The following is a 24,317-nucleotide window of genomic DNA, read 5'->3' as shown; positions in this document are numbered from 1 at the left end:
TNNTNNTTNNNNTNNTGTAATTACATGTAAACCTCTGTTTAGCTTTCAAATCCTAGATTNCACAATCTTTTGATGTTTGCAGAAATGNTTTACTGTCACTGGCTTGGCACTGAATTTTGATACCCATAAAGTACTGGCAGACTTCATGTCACTGGGATGAATGTAAGCNTTGCACAAACTTAGAGCTATTCATATATGATGAGCCTTTAACAAGCTGCCCNGTCCTCNTGGGCAAACTTACCCGGCTGTAGTTGCTTTTTTNCAGTAGTAGTTCCTTTTGTTAAACCTCTAGCAATCAATACAGATTTAATTCATCTTTTAGTTTTCTTAAGAATCATGGAGACTTAACTTTCAGTTGGCCTCTCAAGGAAGAGAAAAGAAGTTGCTGCCAATAACTCCACAGCACATTTTTGGCTTTGCACTATATTCTGTTTACCATTGAATATGAATAACATGGTCATCATGAGTTTATGGTTGGAATACAGCAGTACAGAGCTAACTAGGGACACAGCCAGTGCTTGTCTGTTGTGACTTGCTCCTTTCCTCTGCAGTTGGGGCTCACTGCTTCTTCCCTGCCTTAGGAGCCATTGGGGGTCTGAGCGGGTCAGAGACAGTGAGCTAATAATGTCAATGAAATATACTGATTTATCTGCTGTGCTTCATTATGTTAAGAGACCAAGTTAATCAACAATTATAAAGTACATAGTTTTGCTATGTGCTAGGTAGGCTCTGCCTCCTGGCCAGTAGATGTCTAAGATCTGGGGAATAGCATCCAAGAAATGCTATTGTATTTGGGGGTTACAAAAGCAGACCTAGACAAGTTGTCCACTTGAATGATCTGTTGGTCAGACAGATTTTATTAACAGATTATGATCATGTAAAATTACAGTCAGTACTCAACCCTTCTAGCAAAATATTTTTTTGGAAAATAAACTAAATGCCTTTATAAACATGTGTTCTGTTGTGTTGAATAATGTGTATTGTGTGGTGGATTTCTTAGCTTCATTCCAGTGGTGACAAAGCTCACTGTGTAAGCCCTACTTAGCTCCACCCACAGAGTTGCACTGCAGCAGGAGCTCTTTCTTGGGCCTGCTCTACTTTATCCTCTACACTTGCCATGTGAAGCTACTGAATATGAAAAATGTGCCTGAAGCGACAAAGAACCCCTCAAGCTTCAGTTTTCTTTTTATTGCCACATATGGTAACACACACCTTTAATTGTTCATTTGTTTTGTCTTTTCTTTGTGCAGTTCTGGAGGTCTTGGAACTTGTTCTCTAGACCCTCCTGCCTCTGCCTCCCATTGATCCCTAGTGGGACCAAAAGTGTGCACCACCAATGTCGGCCAAGTCATTTGATACTGTTTACTTATTAGTGTTCTACATGTAAGTGTACCATGGTACATGCAGTACTCAGAGAGGGCCTCGGCTCCCACAGAACTAGAGTTACAGATAGTTGTAGCTACCACATGAGTGCTGAGAAGTGAACCCAGATCCTCTGGCAGACAGCAAGTACGAAGATATTGCTCCAGCCCCAACTTTATTATTTTTAAGTAGCCACTTGTGGTATCTGGCCACAATATTGGTTGGCAGAGCTCTAAACCAAGTCTCAAAATTTCTACTTCAGCTTACAATAATATATAGGAAGCTATTAATCTCCGAGATGCCAGGATGGCTATTCTTCTCTTCATCCACACGCCTACATGTCTCTGTTGGCTGTTTTTTGTTTCTCTGTAGTTTGTTGCTGGTGCTGTTCTTTGGAATAGAGATGGGTTATACCTTTTGTAGGTTCTTGCTGTGTAACCTTGGCAACCTACCATCTTTCCCCCTCAGCTTAGCGTTAGAGATTACCAGCACATGTCACCACACCCAACTTGGCCTGTATCTCTGAGATCTCACTTCCTTTGATTAAAGTGAGATTTGGTTCAGATAATCTGACATAGGAAAGAAGGGTATAATCAAAAAAGACTGTCAAAATTAGCATCCTCAAGCCCAGGAAACATCCTCTTATGCAGCCCTATTTCCCTCCTGTTTAATCATCTACAGTTAGGTCTTCTGAAAAACTGGCCTCTTTTTGCCCTACTCGTTCAGTGATTGCTTAGTGTGTCTTGTTTTCGCAAGGGTGCCCACACTTCCTCTCCCAGAGTAGAGGGCCACCAAAACATGTCCTGCTTTATAGGCAAAGAAATATACACAGAAGAAGTTGGTCTAACTTTATTGAAACTTGTTACAGAAGATTTATATTTCACTACAAAAGAATGTACGATAAACAGTTCAAGCTACAGTATGAAAAGCTTTATTTTAAAACTTGAGTGTCTCCTCACTGAGTGTTTGCAAATGGGCTTCCAAGGCATTACAGTTGTTACAGCTCCAAGAAAACTACACTTAATAGAGCGTCAGAGATGTTCTGACCCAACCATGAAAACTAGCGAGAATAGAAGCTGCTTTAGTAACAAACATGAAAAGATTTATTCTTGTATCTGTATCAAAAAAGTTACTCATATATAATACAAAGAAAATGAAAAAAAAAATTCTTTTAGACTCCTACACAGACTGACTTCTTATTAATACATGGACCTCAGTAAGCACAATTTCAGGGAAAAAAAAAAAAAAGACTTAAAAATATGTGTATCAGTTATAACAGAGGTTCCTAGAGTAGGTTTTCTCTCCCAATTTTCAGACTTTTTTATTGTTTAATCCCAATGATTAAAGCCAGGAACACTCACATAAGTCCTTAACTGCTGTATCCAGTACCTTCCCTAGCCCCTTTAAGTTTCTATTTTGAGGCAGACTTACACAGTCACTAAGCTGGCCTTTAACTTTTGATCATCTTGCTTCAGCCTCCCAAGTAATGGATTACAGGCCCGGGTGAAGCCCTTTTCTAAAGCCCACTCTATTCTAAGGTCCTTTTGAAAGTGGGAAGAAATAATTTAATAATTGAATGGTTCCAATCTCAGCTCCCATATCACGGCAACATTTGAGTTTTCATTCCCTTCCCTGCTGAACGCGTCCTCCCTACTTAGGATATCGGAGGCTCTCTGTATAACAAGGTCTTTGTTTTTGTTTTGTTTTAAATTTTCAGTGAAACATTTGCATCTTTTGAGAAATGTATTTAGTGTACACCAAGTCCTGACAGCATCCTGATGCATGAAGCATAGAAGCAGGTGGCACTCCCAGGACCATTTAAGGCTGGATTGGTGCCAACTATACTGAACTATAAAAGGCAAATCCAGTTGTCAAACACCTGTTCCTAAGTTAGAGCAAAGCTACATAGGCCCCATGAAGATGACCTGCCTACTTATACAAGTCAGTTCTGACGTTTTGTCCGGTCTCCCTAATCAGCACAGACTCTGTCTGTTGCCGGGTGGATCTTTTTGACGTCCTAATGAGACTAGAGTTAAAGGCGTTCTTTGGGTTCTGTCTTTTAATATTTCAGAGGAAAACCAGAGGTGGCTTCCAGTACAACAGAGACGCTGAGGAGACCTTGGGTAGTGTTCTCCAGCGTCATCACTGTGTTGATGGACTGTGAGCTGTGTACTTGGGGCTCGCCCCACTCACTGTTTTTGTGCCAGTTTCCCATAGCCGCCTCTTCCAGCATCGTAGTCCTCCCGATACTCGTCCCGAACCTTAATTGAGAACAAAAGAAACAGCGCTGTGGAATGCTGATGCACAGACCTGCCTCTGCAATCACACCAGACACAGCTAACCAGTTTCAGGTGGCCACAAACCACTAGGACATAAAAAATTAGAGTAAAATTCATTTGAGTACATTTTGCTTCTGTTCTAGGCGTTGTTGCGGGGCCGGGGGTGGGGTGGGGTGGGAGGCCCTACCATGAGTTTAGTAACAACTACTTAATGAAATGTACAGAACATTTCCGACTCTCAGATTTCCTTGTCACTGGCCTGGTGTGCACCCATCTGTAATTTCATTATTTAGGAAGCAGAAGCAAGAGACTCTGATCCCAAGTCTGATGTCAGTTTGGCTGCGTGGCAAGACCTTGTCTCAGGAAGCTCCCAGCCCCCCACCCCAAACCTTATCAAAACTAACAAGCACAAGTTCCTTACAAAAGAATAACCACAAACTGATGAAAGACCTGTATTGTAACTGGAATCCCAGGCAGAGATTCAGCTCAGGTACCCTTGTAGCATACCTGACCCCCAGACCGTCCACGTCCATACTGCCTGCCCTCCTTAAAGCCTGCGTCCCAGTCTGTCCGTATGATCCGGTCATCCAGACGAGTTCCGTTTATGTACCGCATTGCGTTCTCCGCATCTGCTCTTGAATAGTATCTTAGAGTGTAAGTATTAAGGAACACTAACAAACATTTTGGAGATAGGAAGCAACAAACCCACAGGATGCATGAATAAAAGTAAATAAAAGTGGAAAATCTAACCTAACCAGGTTATTTACATAGAAATTCATTTTGTAGAAGCCAGTTCAAAGTCGGTCCAACACTACTCCTGGGCAGTAGAGGACAGGTAAATAACATCTGCCCAGGCCTGAGTCAGTCATAGCCTAGATACATCTTCTAGTAATGATTTGGCTCATGTTTTGCTATTTTGTTGTTGTTTTGTTTTTGTTTTTTGTTTGTTTTGTTTTCCGAGACAGGGTTTCTCTGTGTAATCTTGGCTGTCCTAGAACTCACTCTGTAGACCAGGCTGGCCTTGAACTCAGAAATCTGCCTGCCTCTGCCTCCCAGGTGCTGGGATTAAAGTTGTGTACCCCCACTGCCCTGTTCCATGTTTTGATTTTTGCAAACACAAAATATGGTTAATATTTAAGCAAGAACAATGATAAAGTTGAACACAGTGGTTCATGTCTATAATCCTAGCGCTCAAGAGGCTGAAGCAGGAGGATTGCTGTGAGTCTAAGTCCAGCCTGGACTACATATCAAGATTCTGTATTTTGTTTCAAAACAAAACAATAGCAAACCCAAAATGGGCTGGAGAGATGGCTCAGTTAAGAGCAACTGCTTTTCTGAGGACCTGGGCTCTTGCACAAGGTGCACAGACATACCTGCAAGCAAAGAACTCACACAAAAACATAATAAAAAAAATTAAGAACCACTAAAAGAAAAAAAGGAAACTTTACCAACATACATGCAAAAACATAGAGACATGCTTATACATATATAAATAAAATAATCTTGATTACAGTCTCAAGCAATTATAATCAGCAGCTGAACTTGCTGGTCTAGAAAGGGAAACATTTGGTGGAATGACACACAGTACCACCCACAGTGTCCGACACAGTGCCTTGTAAGCAGCAGGCACTTGGTGACTTTCTGCTGCATGAATGCTTAACAGAGCAGGAGCAGTGAGCAATAGGCTGTGTACAGTACTTCTGTGTACTGATCATGAATTCTGATCTGTGACTTGCAGGGCAAATGCAAACACTCTGGTTCTTACAGGGCTCTTTGTTGTCCTCCCAGTGTCCCCTGTGTGCTCTTCTATGCTACTGCTCCTAGGATTCAAAACTCTGGAAATCTAGTTGATCCTTTATGTCGAGGGGAGGAATGAAGGAAGTGTTTTTGACTCCAGACACCAAAATTGTGGTGGTGTGGGTCTGTATCCTAGGCTGCCTAGAGGGCTGAGCCCAGGAGTTTAGACCTAGTCTGAGCAATGTGAGAGTCCATCCCTTTTATTATTATTATTATTTATTTTGGAGACAGAGTCTCTCCTTCATAATTCTCAATTCATATAAGGTCTATCAGAAAATCTGGACCAGAGGCTGAAGATGACGTTCCAGTGTTCACTGTCGAGGGCAGCCAGATGTCTCATCAATGCACAGTCTTATCAGCTGTGTCCTGCAATCCCTACTTACTCAGGTCGTATTCTCACTATGCAGCTCTGGCTATTCTGGAACTTACTGTGTAGATCAGGCTGAGCTCCAACCCACAGAGATCCACCTGCCCCTTAAGGCATAGGATTAAAGGGATTAAAGGCACAGGACTCATAGGAAGGAGGGAGATTGTAACAAGTTAATACCTTAACTGAACCACCTTCAGTCCTAACACCAGGAGGCAGGGACAGGTAGATGGCTGGAGTTCAGGCTAGCCAGGGCCATGAAATGAGACCCTGTCTCAAAACAAAAAGACGGGTACTCGAGCCCTCGAGTTCTGTTCTGAACTCAACAGCTACATTAGATTAGATGCCAGAGAAGGATACTCCACAAAACAGAATCCACATGCTGTTTTCTTCATCTTATCCAGACCCATGATGATCTTCTTTATATCACCACTTTTGCTGAAGAGTTCATAAATCTGTTCTTCAGTTGTATAAAAGGAAAGATTTCCAACATACAATGTACAGCTTTTCTTCAGTAATTTTTCTTGTTCTTCATTGTCGCCCTGGAAATTCAAATAGAGACGAAGTTAAACACTGCAGTTAAGGGCTGGAGATAGAGAATTCCCAGCCACCAAGGCACCAGCTGTGCACGTCTGCCAAGCCTGACCCCTGGAATCCACCCAGAAGCTGGGTGTGATAGCATACACCCTTAATCCCAGCACCTCCTACAGGAGGCAGGTGGAGTGCCGAGCAGACGCCTGAGTAAACCCTCAGGTTAAAAGTAAGAACCAGGGGCTGGAGAGATGGCTCTGTGGTTATGAGCACTGACTGGTTATGAAGGTCCTGAGTTCAAATCCCAGCAGCCACATGGTGGCCCTCTTCAGATGTGTCTGAAAAAAGCTACAGTGTACTTATTTATAATAATAAATCTTTAAAAAAAAAAAGTAAGAACCAGTTTCTGAAGTTTCCTGTCCCCTCTTAACAAGTATTACATGAGCAATGAACAAATCTGAAAACTAACAATGCACAGCCTTGCTTAAAGTCGCATTCCTAAGTCTAATTGTGGGAATCATTCTGATTAGGAAGTGAACATCTCTCATCATCCTGATTCCTGACATGGTCTTCTGGGCTGCAGAGGTTGGTGGGCCGGGGAGGTGGGGTGGATGGAGATGGCCTATAGGCTAAGAGGCTGACTATTCTGGAGGACACTGGTTCAATTCCCATTACCCACGCTGCAGCTTCTAACTCTCAATAACTCCAGTCCTAGGGGATTCGCTGCCCTCTCCTTCCTTTTGTGGTTGGTCACCAGGCATGTACATGGTATAAAGTCATACATGCAAGCAGTGCATGCCCTCAGCATTGGACCCTTCTCTAATGGCCCAAGTTTAAATTCTACCTTTGACGGAACATAGCAGAAAGGCCCCTTACCCTATATAGCACAAAGTAACCTTGTAACTCCCCACAGCCTATTCATAGCACAAACTGCTGGGTGATTTGCATGCTCATGTTTTTGTTCCATGTAAGAGAGAGGTTAGTGATTCCTTTTTTTTTTTGGGGGGGGGGGTCTGAGACAGGGTTTCTCTGTATAGCCCTGGCTGTCCTGGAACTCACTTTTTTCGAGGCTGGCCTCGAACTCAGAAATCTGCCTGCCTCTCCCTCCCGAGTGCTGGGATTGAGGGCCTGCGCCACCACGCCCGGCAAGGTTAGTGATTCCTTAGAGGACTGTGTAGCTTTGGCTGGTCTAAAACTCAAGAGGCTCATCTGCCTCAAGGGTTCTGAGTGCTGGGATTAGAGGTGTGCACCACCAAGTCCACAAAGAGTCACTTTCTATTAAAGACAGGAAGAAGACAAAGAGCTGGAGATAAGAGTTTAAGAGGGCTTCAACCAACACACCTGACTAATCCTCAGGGAGAAGATGGTTCATTGTGGCCTAGACATGGTATCTGTGGTGATGGGAAACAAACTCAAGGGAGCATGCAAAATAACCAGCCCCAGGCCCCCTCTTTTTTCTTTAGGGCCTTAGATTGAAGCCTAGATTGGTCTTGACCTTTGAACATCCTGCTTCAGCCTCCTGATGCTGTAACCACACACATGAACCACCACACTCATTTAGTATGGTATCTTAGATGTCTTTACAAAAAGGGTGGTGGCTTTTAGTATTTCGACCAGAAAGGACATAGATATACCTACAGATGTGATTAACAGACCTGCCAACCAATCATACACGGTTACCCTAGTGTGAGGGTGCAGACATTAACCAGCTGATGGAATCCAGCCTAGAAAGTGGCTGAGAGGTCCCAGTTTTCATTTAGTATTCCTTAGTAATGCTGATCCAGTTCCCTGATTATCTCTGAATGCTCTGCAGCACAGACTCAGGACAGCAGGCTTTAGTGAGCGCATTTAGTAGTAGATTAGAAAAACACGGAAACACCGAAGGGAAACGTAAGAGTCTGGCGTATTTCACCACAGCTTGTCCCAGCTTATCTCCAGCTCTGTAGTTTTATTTTTTAAGTTAGTTCATTTCTGTGTGTGTGTGTGGGGGGGGGGTTGTGCACACCAGAATGTTGTAAGCCCTTGGTGGCCAGAGGTATCAGAGTCCCTGAAACTGGTTGTAAGATACCCAATGCACTAGGAACTGAACAGGGGTCCTCTGGTAGAGTAGTACTTGAGCCATCTGTTCAGCCTCTGGTTTTTGAGACAGGATTTCATGTAGCTTTGGTTGCACTGAATTTACTATGTAACCAAGGATGACATTGAACTTCTGATCCTCCGACCTCTACCTTCCAAGTATTGGGGTTACAGGCGTTCGCCACCACTCTGGGTTTATGTACAGCTCAAGATCCACCCAAGGGTTCACACATGCAAGGCAAGCATTCTATCTACTGAGCTATGTCTACTCAGCCCAACTGTTCTGTTTCGGTTTTGGGGTTTTGTTTTTGTTTTGAGACAGGACCACATAGTCTAAGCTGCTTTCAAATTCCTGATAGTCTTACTGCCTTCTCCCCCAAATGCCTCGATAGCAGGCACGGGCCATCACACCACCTCCCAAGTTACAATTGTTTGGTTTGAGTTGATTATTTTATGTGTATGGGTGTTTTGCCTGCTTCTCTGTGCACCACGTGCCAGCCCAGTGCTTTCAGAAACCAGAAGAGGGCACCAGTGCCCTGGAACTGGAGTTACAGACGTCGCGAGACATCATGTGGGTGCTGGGAACTGGCTCCAAGTCCTCCAGAAGAGCAGCCTGTGCTAACTCCTGAGCCAGCCCTCCAGCCCTCCAAGTTACAATTTGAAAAACCAAGAACATGCAGCTATACACAAGAAAATAATACTTCTGTCTGCCCCTGGGGAAGCTCAAAGGACTGCAGGTCTGAGAGTTTTATTTCATTCTAAGAACTATTATGAGGTAGGTCCTGATGTATCATTCCCATTTTACACATGAGGAAAAACAGTTGAGTCTCCTAGGGTGAAACACTATATAGTAGCTTCAGCCAGAATTCAAACTCAGTCTTGGGCTAAGCATGGTGGTGCACGCCTTTAATCCCAGCACTTCGGAGGCAGAAGCAGGTGGACCTCTGGTGAGTTCAAAGCCAGCCTGTTTTACATGGTGAGTTCCAGGTCAGCTAAGGCAGTATAGTTAAGACCTTGTCTCAAACAACAACAACAAAACAACAAAACAACAACATAATAAAATAAAATAGAAACAAAACTTTGGTCGTATCCCCACTGCCACACTGTCTTAAGACTGCTAGAGGACTAATAAGGTGAAGTCTATGGACCAACAGACATTGTGTTAAAAAAACAAAAGCAAAAACAAAAAGCCGGGCAGTGGTGGCGCACGCCTTTAATTCCAGCACTTGGGAGGCAGAGGCAGGTGGATTTCTGAGTTGGAGGCCAGCCTGGTCTACAGAGTGAGTTCCAGGACATCCAGGGCTACACAGAGAAACCCTGTCTTGAGAACAAACACCCCCCCACACACACACACACAAAGAACAAAAAACAAGGTTTTAGAACTTTAGAGGAAACAGCTACTTTTTACCTGAGCAGGCTGATCTCAACCTTGTGACATTTCTGCTAGGACTACAGATGTCCAGCACCTCCCCTGGCTATCGGATGCAATTTGTACTGCCGCTCTTTCCTCATATACAAGTAAAATGCAGAGTCGATAACTTCACTGTAACTTAATTTCACACTTAACACAGCACTGACACACTGCATTTAGAATACACTAGAAAACGTACATGACATTACTATCTGAAGAGAATTATAGGCTTTTTATGTATATGAGTACACTGTAGCTGTCTTCAGTGTCCTCTGGAAAAGCAGTCAGTGCTCTTAACCGCTGAGCCATCTCTCCAGCCCCGAGTTACAGGCTTTTGGCAGCAAATGAATGACTCCTCCCCTGGTTTTAATCTTTCAGTGTGCTTTAAATTCAAACCGTTTAGTTATTGATGTGGAACTGTTCAAAGTAATGAGAACCGTTGACGGAAACTCTTAACAGACACACAGCAAACATTTTAAAATTTGACTGACTAAATTTCTTTTTGTTTTTGTTTATTTGTTTGTTTTCCGAGACAGGGCTCCTCTTCAGCCACTGGATTTTGTCATCCAGACAACCTTAAAGCGACTCGTGTGGCCTGTCCCCATGCCCGTCAGACTGCCACAAACAGGGACTCCACTCTAAGTCTCCCACTTACTGCCAACTTTTTGTAGGACTGTCTTACAGCAGAAAGGGCCGCAGTACCAGAGGGCAGTGTTTGGTTGACTAAAAACAAAATCCGCTCTAGTGCCTGGTCAGTCGCCACAGGGATCCCTGCTCATTACAGTCCCTTTCCCAAGTAAGACGAGCCCATCAGACAGGGGTCGCCGCCACATCTCCCCGGGTGCTGCAAGGACCTGTGGAAGTCAAGTCTCGGATGCCCTGGGAGATGAAGTGGCTTCAGTGACATCCAAACCCCGCTCGGACCCCATTCGCATTTTGGGCCCCAGCAGATCGGGATGGAAGACGGAGTAAGACGAGTGTAAACCGTCTCTCCGCCTTCCAGCCCAAGGGCTGCCCATCTCGCGGCCCGGCCCGGCCCGCCTCACCCGGAAGTGCTGGTCCCGGTACTCGCTGAGTTCCACGTAGGAGTCGCTGCGCAGCGCCTTCAGTAAGCCACCCGACATGATGCAGAAACACCAAACCCGTCGCGGCCCCGGGCCGGGAGAACCAGGCGGCGGGCGGCGGAAACGGAAATGCGGGTGGCGTGCTCCAGAACCCCGGGGGCCGGCCGTGTCGTCATCATGGCGCGCCGGCTGGTCCGTCGTCGGGCGTGGCCGGCCGGAAGGCGAGGGCAGCGAGCGTCGGGTTCCGCGCCGCGCGGAGAGCCATGGTCCTCCGGCGGCTGCTGGCGGCCCTGCTGCACAGCCCGCAGCTGGTGGAGCGGCTGGCCGAGTCGCGGCCCATCCGGCGGGCGGCGCAGCTCACAGCCTTCGCGCTGCTGCAGCTGCAGCTGCGCGGCCACGATGCAGCCCGCCGCCTGCGCGCCCTCGCGGATCAGCCCCCGGGTGCCCTGCGTCGCCGCGCCGCGAGGTTCAAGGACACTTTCACCGAGGAACTCCGCCGTGGCGTCCGGGAGCGTTCAGGGCAGCAGAAGGGTCCGGGCGCCAAAGCGTAAGCACGGACTGGACCCTCCCCGGCCGAGGTCACGGACGCGTCCCTTCAGTCATCTACACCGACCTCGGCAGTCACGAGCCATCTCCAGGACGCTACGCTGCTTCGAATCCTAACTCGGATTGTCCTACAGATGCCTGAAGTCAAAGGGACGCGTGCCCGGTAGTCCTGCAGACGGAAAGACCTCGAGGCCCACCGGTGATAGAGAATCTAGACCATAACATAGCACGACTGAGAGCCATGGACCAACAACCAGAAAGCAAGCCTGCCGTCTGCAAGCAGGACTGAAGCTGAATTCCTGCTGCTGCATCTGCACTGGTGCAGGAGAATACCGGGGGAGCTTGTAGATGGAACGACAACCCCGAGGTTGCCAAAATCTTTCATTAAATGTGTAAGCTGATTAATAGTCTGAATGCTGTATTTCTCAGACAAGGTGAAATGCGGGGGCCTGTAAGATCTTGCTAAAGATAGTTAACACGTTAAGCGTCTGTGTTGATATTTGCTTTCGCGATCTGTGTGGCTTGAGGCTTAAAATCCCATTCTGTGAAGAAATGGAGGCCACTTTCCAAGTAGCCTAAAGCCTTGCAGAGTGTGGTGAGCCCAGGGACTGTTGATCACTCCCTCCACTTTATGGCTTTTATCCTGCTCAGGAACTGCCCTTTCTTTCACCACTAAGCATTAAGGCCGCTGATCACATAGCACATGGGATCATTTTATTTTCTTCTTCCCCATTTTGAGGGTCGGTTTGGGGTTCTCACTATGGTCAGCTAACTGAACTGTGATTAGTAATTGCACCAACTGGTTTTGTGTGTCAACTTGGCACAGGCTGGAGTTATCACACAGAAAGGAGCTTCAGTTGAGGAAATGTCTCCATGAGATCTAGCTGTAAGGCATTTTCTCCATTGGTGATCAAGGGGGGAGGGCCCCTTGTGAGTGGTGCCATCTCTGGGCTGGTAGTCTTGAGTTCTATAAAAAAGCAAGCTGAACAAGGCAGGGGAAGCAAGCCAGTAAGAAACATCCCTCCATGGCCTCTGCATCAGCTCCTGCTTCCTGACCTGCTTGAGTTCCAGTCCTGACTTCCTTTGGTGATGAACAGAAATGTGGAAGTGTAAGCTGAATAAACTTTTCCTCCCCAACTTGCTTCTTGGTCATGATGTTTGTGCAGGAAAAGAAACCCTGACTAAGACATTAATCCATGCATGTATCCTGCCTTGTCATTTTGAGACTCTAAGCCCAATTTCTGGACCTTTGTATTTAGGCTACTCAGTTAATCTTAGTATCTACAAGACTTGAAGCTATTGGAAAGGTTTTAGACTGGGTTCCAGATTCTGAGCAGTCTGTTCTCAGTTCCCACTGGGGCAGGCTGAGAGGGCCTCCAGCAGTGCTGAAAAGTTTCTTATTCTGGGAGAATGATTATTTTTTTCTCAGAGCTGGGGAATATGCCGACAGCCTTGAGCATGCTAAGCAGGCAGGCTACCACTGAGCTGTATCCCCCAGTCTTTCCTTTGGGAGAATGGCTGGGGAATCCCACCACCACTCAGGACAAGGAGTGGGAGAGGATAGGGGGACACTTTCTAGAATGGCTGTTTTGGTAACAGCCAAACACTGAGTCCACAGGCAACGAAGTGCCATGAAACAGACAGCTACTGCTTCCTAGTTAAAGAGCCTTATAGAGACATGTTTATCAGCCAAGGGGACATGTGCTGTGGGCCCTGGGAATGACACCGATCTTTGGACTCTCTGATCTGCTGTAAGATGGGTGGTAGGTTGGCTGAGTGAAAGGCTCTTTCTTATGTGAGTCGAAGACTGGCTAGAACTGAATGTGAGCCACCCGCTGTCTACTTCACCACACTTTGTCTCTGTCTCTCTGGAAAGCCTGATTGGAAGTCAAATGATCGTCATAGTAGCAGGAAGTCAGGCATTGTGGAAAATTTGGGGGAGGCCACTCAGGAATGTCGGCAGCAGTTGATTGTCTTTCATAACCAGGTGCTACTATATATTTTAAACATGACAGTGATGGGAAATAACGGCATAGAAGCAGACAGGTGACAGTGGCTATGTTAGGTTACTTTGGGGACCTTGGCATTGGGACCGTGACTGGTCAGATCTTTGGTTGTCTAAGGGGAAGGAATGTGGGCTCCCCTAAAACAACCTTAGGCTGTGCCCAGAAGAGAGAGCAGTGGAGATCCTGTTCCAGTGTCCCAGCCCAGCAGCCTGTGTAGAAGGTGGAGTGGCTTCTATGGCTGAACCTTGGGCTGCTTTGTCATAACAGGCTTCTCCAGTTCTATGATGTGAAGACTAAGGTGTTTCCTCCAAGCCCCACTGAGCAGAGAGGACAGGGCTGGAGGGTCCTCCAGGGTCAAGTGGGGAAACAAGAGAGTCTCATTCTTGAGGGGGAAACGGCACTTCTCCAGAGCGTGCCTGTTGGTCCCAGGAGTTACCACAAAGAGTCGGCAGGGCCACAGCCCACCAGCCAGTTGGCAGGCAGGTTGTCTGCTAAAGTTGTTCAGGGCTTGACACAGGACCCCGTCCTCAGCCCCACCCATGTCTACCACCTCCACGGGTGATCCCAGGCCTGAGAGGTGTAAGAGGTGCTGGGGAGGCATGTAGGTGTGTGTGAAGAGAAGTGTGTAGTGGGTGGTCGTGCCTGAGAGGTCAGGCGCGTGGACTACCTGCTCCAGGTACTTCAGGCCGGGTACCAAACCTCCCTGATGCAGGCAGCCAAAGATGAGAGCACCCAGGATGTTGAAGAGGACCAGGGTACCCTTCCAGGGTATAGGTTGGGTTTGTGGACTGCACAGCAAGACTAGAGGGACTAGGAGAGGAATCAGAAATCTAGCCTCTTGGTGGCTGAAGGCAGAAAGCAGGAGCAGGGGTGTAAAGTAGAGGAGAAGGAGATAAGACTTGGAGCTAGACAACAGACCCCGGGCACCCAGCACCCTCAAGAGGCCTGACTGGGGGAATGCACGGAGGCAGGCGTGGAGTTGTTGCCATGCAGCCTGCAGAGCTTGAGCATGCAACACCCCAAAGAGCAGGAAGCCATTGACTGCCAGGTGAGTGAGCCGTGCGTGTGTGCCGTGCCTTGCAAGGTTTTGGGGGTCCAGGTTGTAGTACAAGAAGTTGACGGGTGTGAGAAAGACGCCCGTGGATCTCGAGAGGCTGGAGAAGTACCAGCTGTCCGTGGCTACACACAGCACTGCGGCAAGAGCGGCCCCTGGCAACAGCACCAGGGCCTCCTGGATCAGGGCCTTGATACCACCAAGTTCTGAAGCTCTGTGGATGCCCCAGAGAGAGAGGGGGGCCAGAGCAAAGGCTAGAAAGGTTGGCCGGTTGAAGAAGCCAGCAGCCACGATGGCACCAAGAAGATATCCGTGCCACTGTGGACCTGGGGTAGGCTTCTTTGATGTGGGACTCCTTACCACACCAGGGGACACCAGCACCAGCAGCCAGGTGAAGAGCAGTCCCTCGATGGTGTTGGAGAAGGTTCTTGTGTAGAAAACCAGGGTGACATAGGAACCAGACAGCAGGCACAAGGCATTCCAACGATCTGCCCCCCACAGCGGGGCCAGATCGTAGACAGCCCAGTCCAGGGCAAAGGAGAGGGTGGTGAGAAGGAATCGGGGCCCCACCAGCAGCATGTAGCCACTCACCAGACCAGGCCAGAGCCCCAGCTCTTCCCAGAGCCTGAGCAACCAGAAGGTAGAGCCAGAGGTCAGCAGTGGGAAGACCACAGTGCGGCAGGAGCTGCTGGGGTAAAATTCCCAGGGCCGTGAAGCCTGCACACCCAGGATGTCCTCTGCAGAGAGAGAGGCAGGGGTGAGCCATTTCCAAGCTTAGGCTTGTGCGGGCTCTCGCGTTCTGGGTTATCAGCAGGATTGCAAGGCCCCCTGGTGGACACTTCCCGCACAATCCCCGGCATCGCGCCGCTTGGGTTTTACTGCTCTTCAATGAGCTACTTTGTGTGGGAGAGTCTCAGGTGGCCTGTCCTCTCTCCCCAGCTCTTTTAACAGCAGAGAGCTTCCGCCTGGATGCAGAGGAGACAGGCAAAGACACAAAACAGGAAAAGGATTTTATGTGTTTCAGCTAGCTTAAGGATGAGAGGGCTAACATCAGGGAAAGGACGAACGCTGTTCCCTTAAATGGATTCCATTCTGCCAACAAGAATGAGCTTGGAAGGCAGGGATGCTGGCACATGCCTGGAATGCCAGGGCTTGAGAGACGGAGGTTGGAGGATCAAGAATTTTAGGTTATATCATGAGTTTGTGACTAGCCTACACCGTGTGGGAGAGACTTATCTCAAAATGAATACAGGAAAGGAGATGGAATATTCCAACTGACAGTTCAAATCTACCTGCTGAACCCTGTGGCAGAGTTAGGTGAAGGTCTCCCAGGCGTACTTCCTGTCCTCAAGCCGAGTGTGCTGGTGGGCACTTGTAACATTTGGTGGGGGCATTGCTAAGTCAGGAGGACTGCTAAAAGTTTGAGGTCAGCCTGGGCTACACAGTGAGTTTGAGGCCAGCCTTAGCTCTAGAGAGAGGTACTGTCTCAAACAAGCAAGAAAAACAGAACAAGCCAACTGTCTGAACTTTTCTCCTTTAGTCTGTTAGCTCAGCACATGGCCAGAATAAAAAGATGTTTCTCTCCAGGCTGTTTTTGTGGCTAGATATGGTCATGTGATATCTTCTGACCGGTGGGATAGAGGTGTATAACTGTGTGTGTGTGTGTGTGTGTGTGTGTGTGTGTGTGTGTTATGACTCTCAGTACTCAGAAGGCTTTCTAAGAGGATTGTCATGAGTTTAAGAGCAAGCCCAGACTCAAAAAAAAAAAAAAAAAAAAAAAAAAAAAGCCTGCCCCATGTGCACAAAGTTCTGGGTTCACTCCCCAGCACAGCATAAACCAGGCATGGTAGTACCTGCCAGTGGCCACAGCACTTCAAAAGTTGGGGCCAGAGAATCAGGGGTTCATGGCGATAGCCAGTTCAAAGCCAGCCTGGGTTGCCTGAAAACTTGTCTCAAAAAAGAGGGCGAGGGCTGGAAAGATGGCTCAGTGGTTAAGAGTACTGGCTGCTCTTCNAAAGGTCCTGAGTTCAATTCACATCAACCACATGGTGGCTCACAGCCATCTGTAATGGGGTCTGATGCCATCTTCTGGTGGGTCTGAAGACAGATATGGTGTACTCACATAACATTAAATAAATAAATAAATAAATAAATAAATAAATCTTAAAAAAAAAAAAAGAAGAAGAAGAAGAAGAGGGTGAGCCTGGATGGTGTTTGCACATCTTTAATCTTTAATCGCAGGACTCAGGAGACAGAGGTGGGATGTTCTTACTGAGTTTAAGTTTAGCCTGGTCTACATAGTGAGCTGCAGGACAGCCCAGGCTTCATAGAGATACTGTCTTAAAAAAACAAGAAAAGAAGAAAAATCAAGACTAAGAGTGTATATGTGTGACTAATAAACATGGTCATAAGGGAGGAGCCCCTTCTTTCTGAGCCTACACCAAACAGCCTTATGACTTTCATCACGTCAGTCACATCCTGAGGGAAACCATTGTTCTGTTGGTCCAAGCAGAAAAACATGGAAAGGTCTGGCATTTCAGAAACATCATCCGGAAGGTGAGAAAAAATGTGAATTCTCCACTTCAAGTTCTAATCCCAGCCTCTCTGGACTTTGCCTGTTCATGCATCCACACATGCATTTCCCTCCCCACCAAACGCCGAGCGCTCCTACCAATCCTTTTACCTGCCATGACCTCAGGTGACTGGAAGAATTCATCTGGGTGGATGTAGCCAGTCTGGGGAAGGAGACACCATAAGACACGAAGCAGGCTGAGGCTACTCCAGAATACCCTGGCTGCCACCGTCATATCAGGTTGTCAGGCACTGATAAGTCTGTCACAGTTCTCACAGGTGCCAGTCTGGAGAGCTACATCTGCTGGGAGTGACATTTGGCGGTTATTATAACACAGACTATACTACAACCTATCTGAAGACACTCAACGTAAAGATGGTAATGATAAGATGTGATTGGTACACATCTGGAACACCAACATCTGAGAGATTGATGCAGAAAGATTTCCAAGTTCTAGCCTGCCCTAGAATACAAAAAGGAAGAAGGAGGAAAAAGAGGAGGAGGAAGAGGAAGAGAAGGAGAAAGAAGAAGAGGAGGAGGAGGACGAGGAGAGGAGGAGGAGGAGGAGGAGGAGGAGGAGGAGGAAGAGGAGGAGGAGGAGACATGGTTGTATACCCAGTAATCCCAGCACTCAGGCAAACAAAAAGATCAGGAGAACCTACAGTTAAAATGAATGTTAGAGGTGGATAGGTGCACTTCTCTTGTAAAGGACCGAGGTTGGATCCCAGCATTCACAGGCGGCTTACAACCACCCTATAACCACCCCGTCTCAGAGGGTCCAACAACCTCTTCTGACTTCCTCCAGCACCAGGCATGCACTTGGTACACATGCAGGCAAAACATTCATACACATAAAATAATAAAATACATAAGTAGAAAAAGAAAGCTAGGGCTAGAAGAAGGGCTAGGTTGGTAAACTGGGGTAGATAAATAAGACGCTTGTGTGAGACAGACCTGATAGGAAAGGTAGGGCTCTACCCAGCAGGAGCTGGAGAGATCCCCAAAAGTGCCACTCCCAGGAAGAGCCCCACCTCCAGGAGCAGGCACAGACATCACTATCCTTTCCCTAGTAAACGCGCAGCCTTTGGGAGAGTTACACCTTTGCACACATCCTACAAACACCCTTGCTGCTCAACTGTATGGCTTGTGGCACCCTTACACATATCCCTGTAATTGTATCAGGCTGAGCTGTGGGGAAGGGTGGTTTCTAGGAAAACCCCCACCTCCTTCAGGAAGCAGCCACTGCCCCTCCCTGCAAAGCCCGAGAGACGGACAAGGGGAGGAGATGCCCTATACTGAGATTTACTAGGTACTTGGAAGGCTGAGGCAGGAGGATTGTAAAATCTGAGTCCAGCTTGGTGTACACAATAATTTCTGGGTTATCATGGGCAACTTATGACCACCCTGGTCCCAAATGTTTTCTGAGGGTTCTGGATGTAGTTTACGAGAGGACGATTGCCTTGCAAGCATGGACCCTGGGTTTAACCCCAGAACCGCAAAGTTCTGCTCTTCTAGATCTACTGCCTCCACACCTGTCCTGTGCTAGAGAATTGTAACAATAGAGAATTACGTTCAGACTATTGTGAGGGGCCTCCATAATAGGGATGTTGGCATCCATCTGAGCCTGTGGAGCAGGCCATTGGGAACGGGGTGCTGGATACAATTCCTTAGCAGAACTAAAACAGCAGTTCCTAGAGAAAGTTGATTCCTCCTTCATGTTTCCCCTGAGACGGGGTTTCCCTGTGTAGCCCTGGCTGTCCTGGGACCCTCTCTGTAAATCAGGCTGGTCCTGCCTCTACCTCCCAAGTGCTGGGACTGAAGGCGTGTGTTACCATGCTCAGCTAGACGGTCTCCTCCTTTTAAACTCAGTCTTAATGGAATGCAGTTAATAGTCTGTGCAACTCACCCATGTAAATGGGTTTTAGAATATTCACATAGGTGTAACCACTGCTTTTATCTTTATTTTAACTTTATGTATATTGGTATTTTGCCTGCGTATGTGTCTGTATGCCATGTACATGCAGTATCCATGGAATCCAGAAGAGGGCGCAGGGTCTCTCGGAACTGGATTTACAGTTGCCATGCAGGTGTTGGGACTCACACCCAGGTCCTCTGGAACAGCAGCCAATGCTCTTCTTAACGGTCGAGCCACCTCTCTATCCCCAAACCACAGCTGTTTTTTTTTTTTTTATTTGTTTTGTTGTTGTTTAGTTATATATTTATTTTTATTTTATGTGCATTGGTGTTTTGCCTACACAGTTGTCTGTGTGAGGAATGTTGAATCCCCTGGAACTGGAGACAGGGTTTCTCTGTATAACCATGGCTGTCCTGGAACTCACTTTGTAGACCAGGCTGGCCTTGAACTCAGAAATCCGTCTGCCTCTGCCTCCCGAGTGCTGGGATTAAAGGCGTGCGCCACTACGTCCAGTTGCCCCCAGTCTTAAGTGATCTCTTTTATGTTTGTTTTAGGAGATGATGTTTCATTACTGTCCAGGCCGGGCTCTGGTGGCTCCTGCTTCAGCTCTCTAGCTGGGGCTACAGGTACACGCCTTCACGCCCTGCTTGGTCCTTCATTCATTCTCACAGTTTTTAGCCCTGTTATCATCCCCTGCCCCCCTTTAAAAACATGTGTGGATGTTTTGTTCTCACGAGTTTCTGTGCATCTTGTGCATGCAGTGCCCATGGAGGCCAAAGAGGGCGTAGGATCCCCCCCGAACTGGAGTAATGGACAATTGTGAGTCACCACGTGAGTGCTGGGTACACTATACTTTGGCAGTTATCTGGTCACTCATCATTTCTTTGCCTTGCTGGGCTGATATTCCCCAACGAGTAATGCCCCGCTAGGATCCACTGAGGTCCAACTTAGAGCCATCACGGTCCTCTGCAAGAGCAACAAATACTAGAGCTCTCAACCACTGAGCCATTATCTCCAGCTTCGACTTGTAAAGACGCTACAGGCTTTTGGCTTTAGTTAGCAGAACTGATAAGGTAGCAAAACAAGGGCTTGGGCCACATCTGGTTGTCTCCAGAGGCGCCTGTATTCTGTCTAGCAGCTCTCAAGGGTCCACCCTTGGGCACAGCCAGCTCAGTAGTGCCTCGTCTTCCCCAACGAGTCTACTCGGCTCATTTCCTTCTCATCCCTCACTACGCCCGACCAACTCTGCTCTAGTCATTTCTCAGAACTGGTTCCCAGTCTTCATCCCACCATTGCGGAGTCATCTGAATCTGGCTAAAACCTCATACTTGGAGGCCGGCGATCCTCGGCCCTGGAGATGACTGTGCGGGGCTTTGGGTGGTTGAAGCCCTAGGGTTGGTTGTCTGTAGCTGATCTCAGCCTTGCACACAGCCAGGAGAGAGAGATTGAAATGAACCAATGTGGCCGTGGCCACCTCTTTGCCCTCACCTCTCTGCTCCCTGGCAGTGTCCTCGTCTCCACTGTAGCTGGAGACCAGATCCCTGTGCTCAGAGGTTGGGCACAGCCCAGGGTCTGGATTGCTTCCTTTAAGCCCTTCTTTTCAGTAAAATTTGGTGCTACAGCTGTGCCATTTTTGTTTTTAAATAGCCCTTCTATTCTGAACCATTTCTCAAAAGGTTTTTGCTTACCATTGCTGCCATTATTTGTTTGATAGCATGGAGGTTAAAGGCAGCTGTGGGATTGAGCAACTTGGGGTTCGAGTCCCTCCTCTGTTACTTGTTGGTAGTGTGACAGCATTTAGTTTCGGGTTTTTGTTTGTTTGTTTTGTTTTCGAGATGGGGTTTCTCTGTGTAGCCCTGGCTGTCCTGGAACTCACTCTGTAGACCAGGCTGGCCCCGGACTCAGCATTCAGTTTCAAAACCCCAATTTTTATCTCAGTTGTAAATGAGCTTCCTGCTTGCTCAGCGGCTTGCACGGCTTGCACGAACTGTCTATGTCAGGTCACAGAGGTGGTCTTAGAGGTCTCCCGCGGACATCCAAAGGGGCGGAGCCAACGCCGGAGGCATGGCAAACCACCCTACCGGAGTTAGACTCCTGGTTCAAGCAAATGAACACACAGCTGCCCTGAGCTCGGGAGAGTCTCCCAGAGAGCAGAGGGGACATGTTGGGTTAAAGGGACCGCTCCCAGGATGTAGAGACGAGACTATGGGGTGGGGGAGTGGACGTGATGACCAAGAAGTTGGGGACTACCGGCGTGCCATGGTGAGGGGCAGGCATCAGGGAGGAACCACGTCCGTGGCAGGGGTACAGCATGCGGGAACCACAACGCGGGCGGTGGCACAGGAATTGGGGGAGGCTGGGGAAGAGGTCACATCTGTGGGACGGGAGAAGAGAGGAAGCAAGGGAATGCCAGCTGAGTCAGGGACTGGGTCTGCTTCCTGGTGACTAGTGTTTCTCAGATGCCCAACGTGCACAGCACCATACCCGCTCTGGGGGCTGCAATCCTGTGTGGCTCAGCCCAAGGAAAGTCCTTCAAACTGAAGCTTCTTCCTGACAGAGCCGCCGGGTCCTGGCCAATGGGATGTGCGGAGATCCTTAGGACCCACCCCCCTCCTGGACTTAGCGTTTGATGGAATTGTTAACGCCCGCCCGTGGGAGAACCCCAGCACGACCACCCTGTGCTCCTGCTCCGACAAGGCCAGGAATCTCTGTTTCCAGGATCCATATCGGACATAGGATGAGAATAACTCCTAAATCCATGTTCCTTTTGCCTGGCATTTCGTTCACCCTCGCCTTAAACCCTGAAGTTACACTGAGCTGTGCAGGGGCTCTACCTTTAAAGCACTGCAAGATTAGGGTCGGCTGCCTCCTTTTTTGGTTGCCAGAGGGGACATGTCTGTTCTTTGATTAACATGAAATACAACATCCAGCGTTAAACACATCAGTGTTTAACAGTGGAAGAGAGTGACGAGTCCCTTTGACCGGAGCATATCATTTAACTCTCCGGACCCTCGAAGTTCCAGGCCAGATAATGAAAACTCCACTTTATACTGGGAAGATTCAAGGCCCTGGCCACCTTGACAGAGATTTTCAATAGTTTGAGGTAAAGGCGTCTGGAGAGGAGTGACATTTGAGGACATGGGGAGGACCTCCTCTTTACAGAAAACAGCAATTGTCCCTGCCATGATGATGCATGTTACAAAGGCCTACATGACCACCAACAAAGAAGCTTTGCGCAGGCCCACAGGGTCCCCTTTCCCTTGTTCTTGCCCTCATGGGACCCCCGGGGTCTCATACTGCCAGCGGGAAAGGCAGACTTGATTTGACTTTCCTGGCTAAAATTAGGGGATCACTCAGTGTACATAGACATCTTTCCCCACACTTTGCCGCGTTTTTAAATTTATGGGACCTTGCTGCTGTGTTATAGACGGAGACACTGAACCCCACTGTGTCTGTGGAATGGCCTAGGAGCCCCGGCTTCCTAGGCAAGTCTGGTAACCGGAGAGTACGAAAACCTAGGCCTTTCTGTTTGGACCCAAAGCCAGTGCTCTTAATTGGAAAGTACCCTGAGCCTCCCTTCCCTGGAAAATGTCATCACGAGTCCTCCTGTCTCCCCTAGATCCTTGCTGGTCACTGCTCTTATAGCCTGGAGAGCAGTTTGGGGACAGCTGCGGGCGAGAGCCTCAGCTCTCCTGCGGGTCTGCAGGCTCCGGGGCAAAGAAAAAGGTGGACACCGGTGCCTGCTCCTTTGCACCCTCATCCCGTCCCCAGCCACTTTCCCAGGCTGGATCTGACTCACCCGAGCGGTGCTGCACCTGCCGCGCTGGCTACCGGGGTCGCCTGGAGCGAAAGCCTGCACCGGAGGCCCTAACGCCCTGCGCCTGCGGGACAGAGGGCTGCAGGGCGGGGTGGGGCGATGGCGTTCCCTCTCCACAGCCGGCTCTGGACTTCAACCAGGGAATTAGGCCAAGGGATCAAGCAGAACTAGCTTACGCGAGCGGAGAAGGATGGGGACATTTGTGCGTGCCCCCGCCCCCAGTCCCGCAGTCTGCAGTGGTCGTGGTGGGGACTCCAGAGGGACCCGCACCGGGCAGTGACTAATTCTACTTTGCCTTTCTGTGAGTGCATTCTGTGGTTCCCTCCTTGTAAATCTATGCGCCATAAGCTTCCCTTTTTAGTACTAGCACAGTTACGCCAAAGCGGTTCTCGATTTTCCTTTTGTTTGCTTGTTTTGAAACGGGGCTGATGGCCTCGAACTTGCCTTTCTCCTGCTCACCCTCCCGAAAGCTGGTTAACAGGCGTGCGCCACCACACCAGCTCTTGGTCACACACCTTTTGTCGTTCGAAACATTCACCCTGGGCCGGGGGGTGTGCTCCGTGGCACAGAGCTAGCCTGGCATGTGTGCTCTTCTTTACCCTCTAAGAAAAGCAAATCCCACTCAAACCAAACCAAAGTGACAGCGATGGAGGTTCCTGAGTCAGGGCGATCGCCTAGGGGCAGCCACGCCCTGCTTTCTTGCACAGTGGGACTTTGGATGTGGCCCTTCGGCCGCTGGTTCGGTTCTCCCGGGATGCTGACACTCCAGGCAGCTGTCAGGGGCAGCGCCTTTCATGCTGACAACAGTCCGGTCTGTTCCTTTGTGCGTGATGCAGGCGGAGACGGGCTATTTGCCCAACAGCAGGCTGGAGAGAGAGAGCCAAGGGTCGGAGAGTCCTGGCAACGCCTGCATGGCAGGGCGGGGGGCTTCCGGGACGGGGGCCTAGCATCGATGCTCTAAGCGAGGAGGGCGGTGCGCAGAGCAGAGCCGCGCGACGCGGTGCTCACCACGCAGGGACGCGTCACAGCCTCCCTCCGCAGATCTATGCACCACTCTGGAGCCTGTCGTTTCCCGGGTCCCTAGAATCCCCGCCTACAGCTGGAGGGACGTGCGGCCTGGGGGCTGTGACACTGCCCCCTGGCGGCACGAGGTCTCCCTAAACCTGACTCTAAACTGGTAGGGAGGAGGCCTGCTAGCTCGCCACTTCTAAATCCTAATTTTGGAAGGTTCTGGGTCAGAGTCGCCTGCTTGTGTTCCGCAACAGGGTTCCCATTAAACAAACAAACAAACAAACAAAAAACCCAGCAAAGAAACCAAAGAACTACCGTACGGAGGTCTAATTTACATACAACAAATGCCAGTCATTATTCATATTCTCTGAGTCCCGAGGCTTTTGACAAATGAAAAGCTGGGCTAGCTACTGCTCCAGCTCAAAAACCACATTCTCCTCCCCTCCAAAAGTTCTCTCCTGTCCTCGTTGCAGCCTTTCGACCTCTGCCGGATATGCACTGTTCTGATC

At 48.6% G+C, this 24,317-nt stretch overlaps 3 protein-coding genes across 3 annotated transcripts; 1 reads left to right on the top strand and 2 right to left on the bottom strand.

The window, feature by feature from the left end:
* Positions 1 to 2,196: 2,196 nt before the first annotated feature.
* Ncbp2 (nuclear cap binding protein subunit 2) lies at positions 2,197 to 11,061 on the bottom strand. Its single transcript, XM_021209397.2, has 4 exons — positions 10,870 to 11,061; positions 6,166 to 6,347; positions 4,149 to 4,287; positions 2,197 to 3,623 (listed from the first exon to the last, which is right to left on the bottom strand). Exons 1-4 carry the CDS (start codon positions 10,945 to 10,947, stop codon positions 3,552 to 3,554), a joined length of 471 nt encoding a protein of 156 aa, XP_021065056.1. The 5' UTR covers positions 10,948 to 11,061; the 3' UTR covers positions 2,197 to 3,551.
* Positions 11,062 to 11,085: 24 nt separating this feature from the next.
* Positions 11,086 to 11,834, top strand: Ncbp2as2 (NCBP2 antisense 2 (head to head)). The gene has a single exon (XM_021209396.1). It carries the CDS (start codon positions 11,151 to 11,153, stop codon positions 11,436 to 11,438), a length of 288 nt encoding a protein of 95 aa, XP_021065055.1. The 5' UTR covers positions 11,086 to 11,150; the 3' UTR covers positions 11,439 to 11,834.
* Positions 11,835 to 13,403: 1,569 nt separating this feature from the next.
* On the bottom strand, positions 13,404 to 23,418 carry Pigz (phosphatidylinositol glycan anchor biosynthesis class Z). Its single transcript, XM_021209395.2, has 3 exons — positions 22,780 to 23,418; positions 17,177 to 17,365; positions 13,404 to 15,230 (listed from the first exon to the last, which is right to left on the bottom strand). The coding sequence occupies exons 2-3, from the start codon at positions 17,298 to 17,300 to the stop codon at positions 13,672 to 13,674; spliced, it is 1,683 nt and encodes a 560-aa protein (XP_021065054.1). The 5' UTR covers positions 17,301 to 17,365; positions 22,780 to 23,418; the 3' UTR covers positions 13,404 to 13,671.
* Positions 23,419 to 24,317: the final 899 nt, after the last annotated feature.

The sequence above is a fragment of the Mus pahari genome, chromosome 12, assembly GCF_900095145.1.
Source record: "Mus pahari chromosome 12, PAHARI_EIJ_v1.1, whole genome shotgun sequence".
Taxonomy (NCBI): Eukaryota; Metazoa; Chordata; class Mammalia; order Rodentia; family Muridae; genus Mus; species Mus pahari.
The sequence above is the reverse complement of the archived record's forward strand: the minus strand, read 5'-3'. Positions and strand labels throughout refer to the sequence as shown.

What these genes read in the sequence shown, in the direction of transcription:
- Ncbp2 (XM_021209397.2), bottom strand. Translation starts at nt 10,947, where the DNA reads ATGTCGGGTGGCTTACTGAAGGCGCTGCGCAGCGACTCCTACGTGGAA. An exon ending in ACCGGGACCAGCACTTCCGG is followed by an intron (nt 6,348 to 10,869) that starts GTGAGGCGGGCC and finishes TTGAATTTCCAG; the next exon opens with GGCGACAATGAAGAACAAGA. An exon ending in GTGGACGGTCTGGGGGTCAG is followed by an intron (nt 3,624 to 4,148) that starts GTATGCTACAAG and finishes TTCTCAATTAAG; the next exon opens with GTTCGGGACGAGTATCGGGA.
- Ncbp2as2 (XM_021209396.1), top strand. Translation starts at nt 11,151, where the DNA reads ATGGTCCTCCGGCGGCTGCTGGCGGCCCTGCTGCACAGCCCGCAGCTG.
- Pigz (XM_021209395.2), bottom strand. Translation starts at nt 17,300, where the DNA reads ATGACGGTGGCAGCCAGGGTATTCTGGAGTAGCCTCAGCCTGCTTCGT. An exon ending in GTCACCTGAGGTCATGGCAG is followed by an intron (nt 15,231 to 17,176) that starts GTAAAAGGATTG and finishes CTCTCTCTGCAG; the next exon opens with AGGACATCCTGGGTGTGCAG.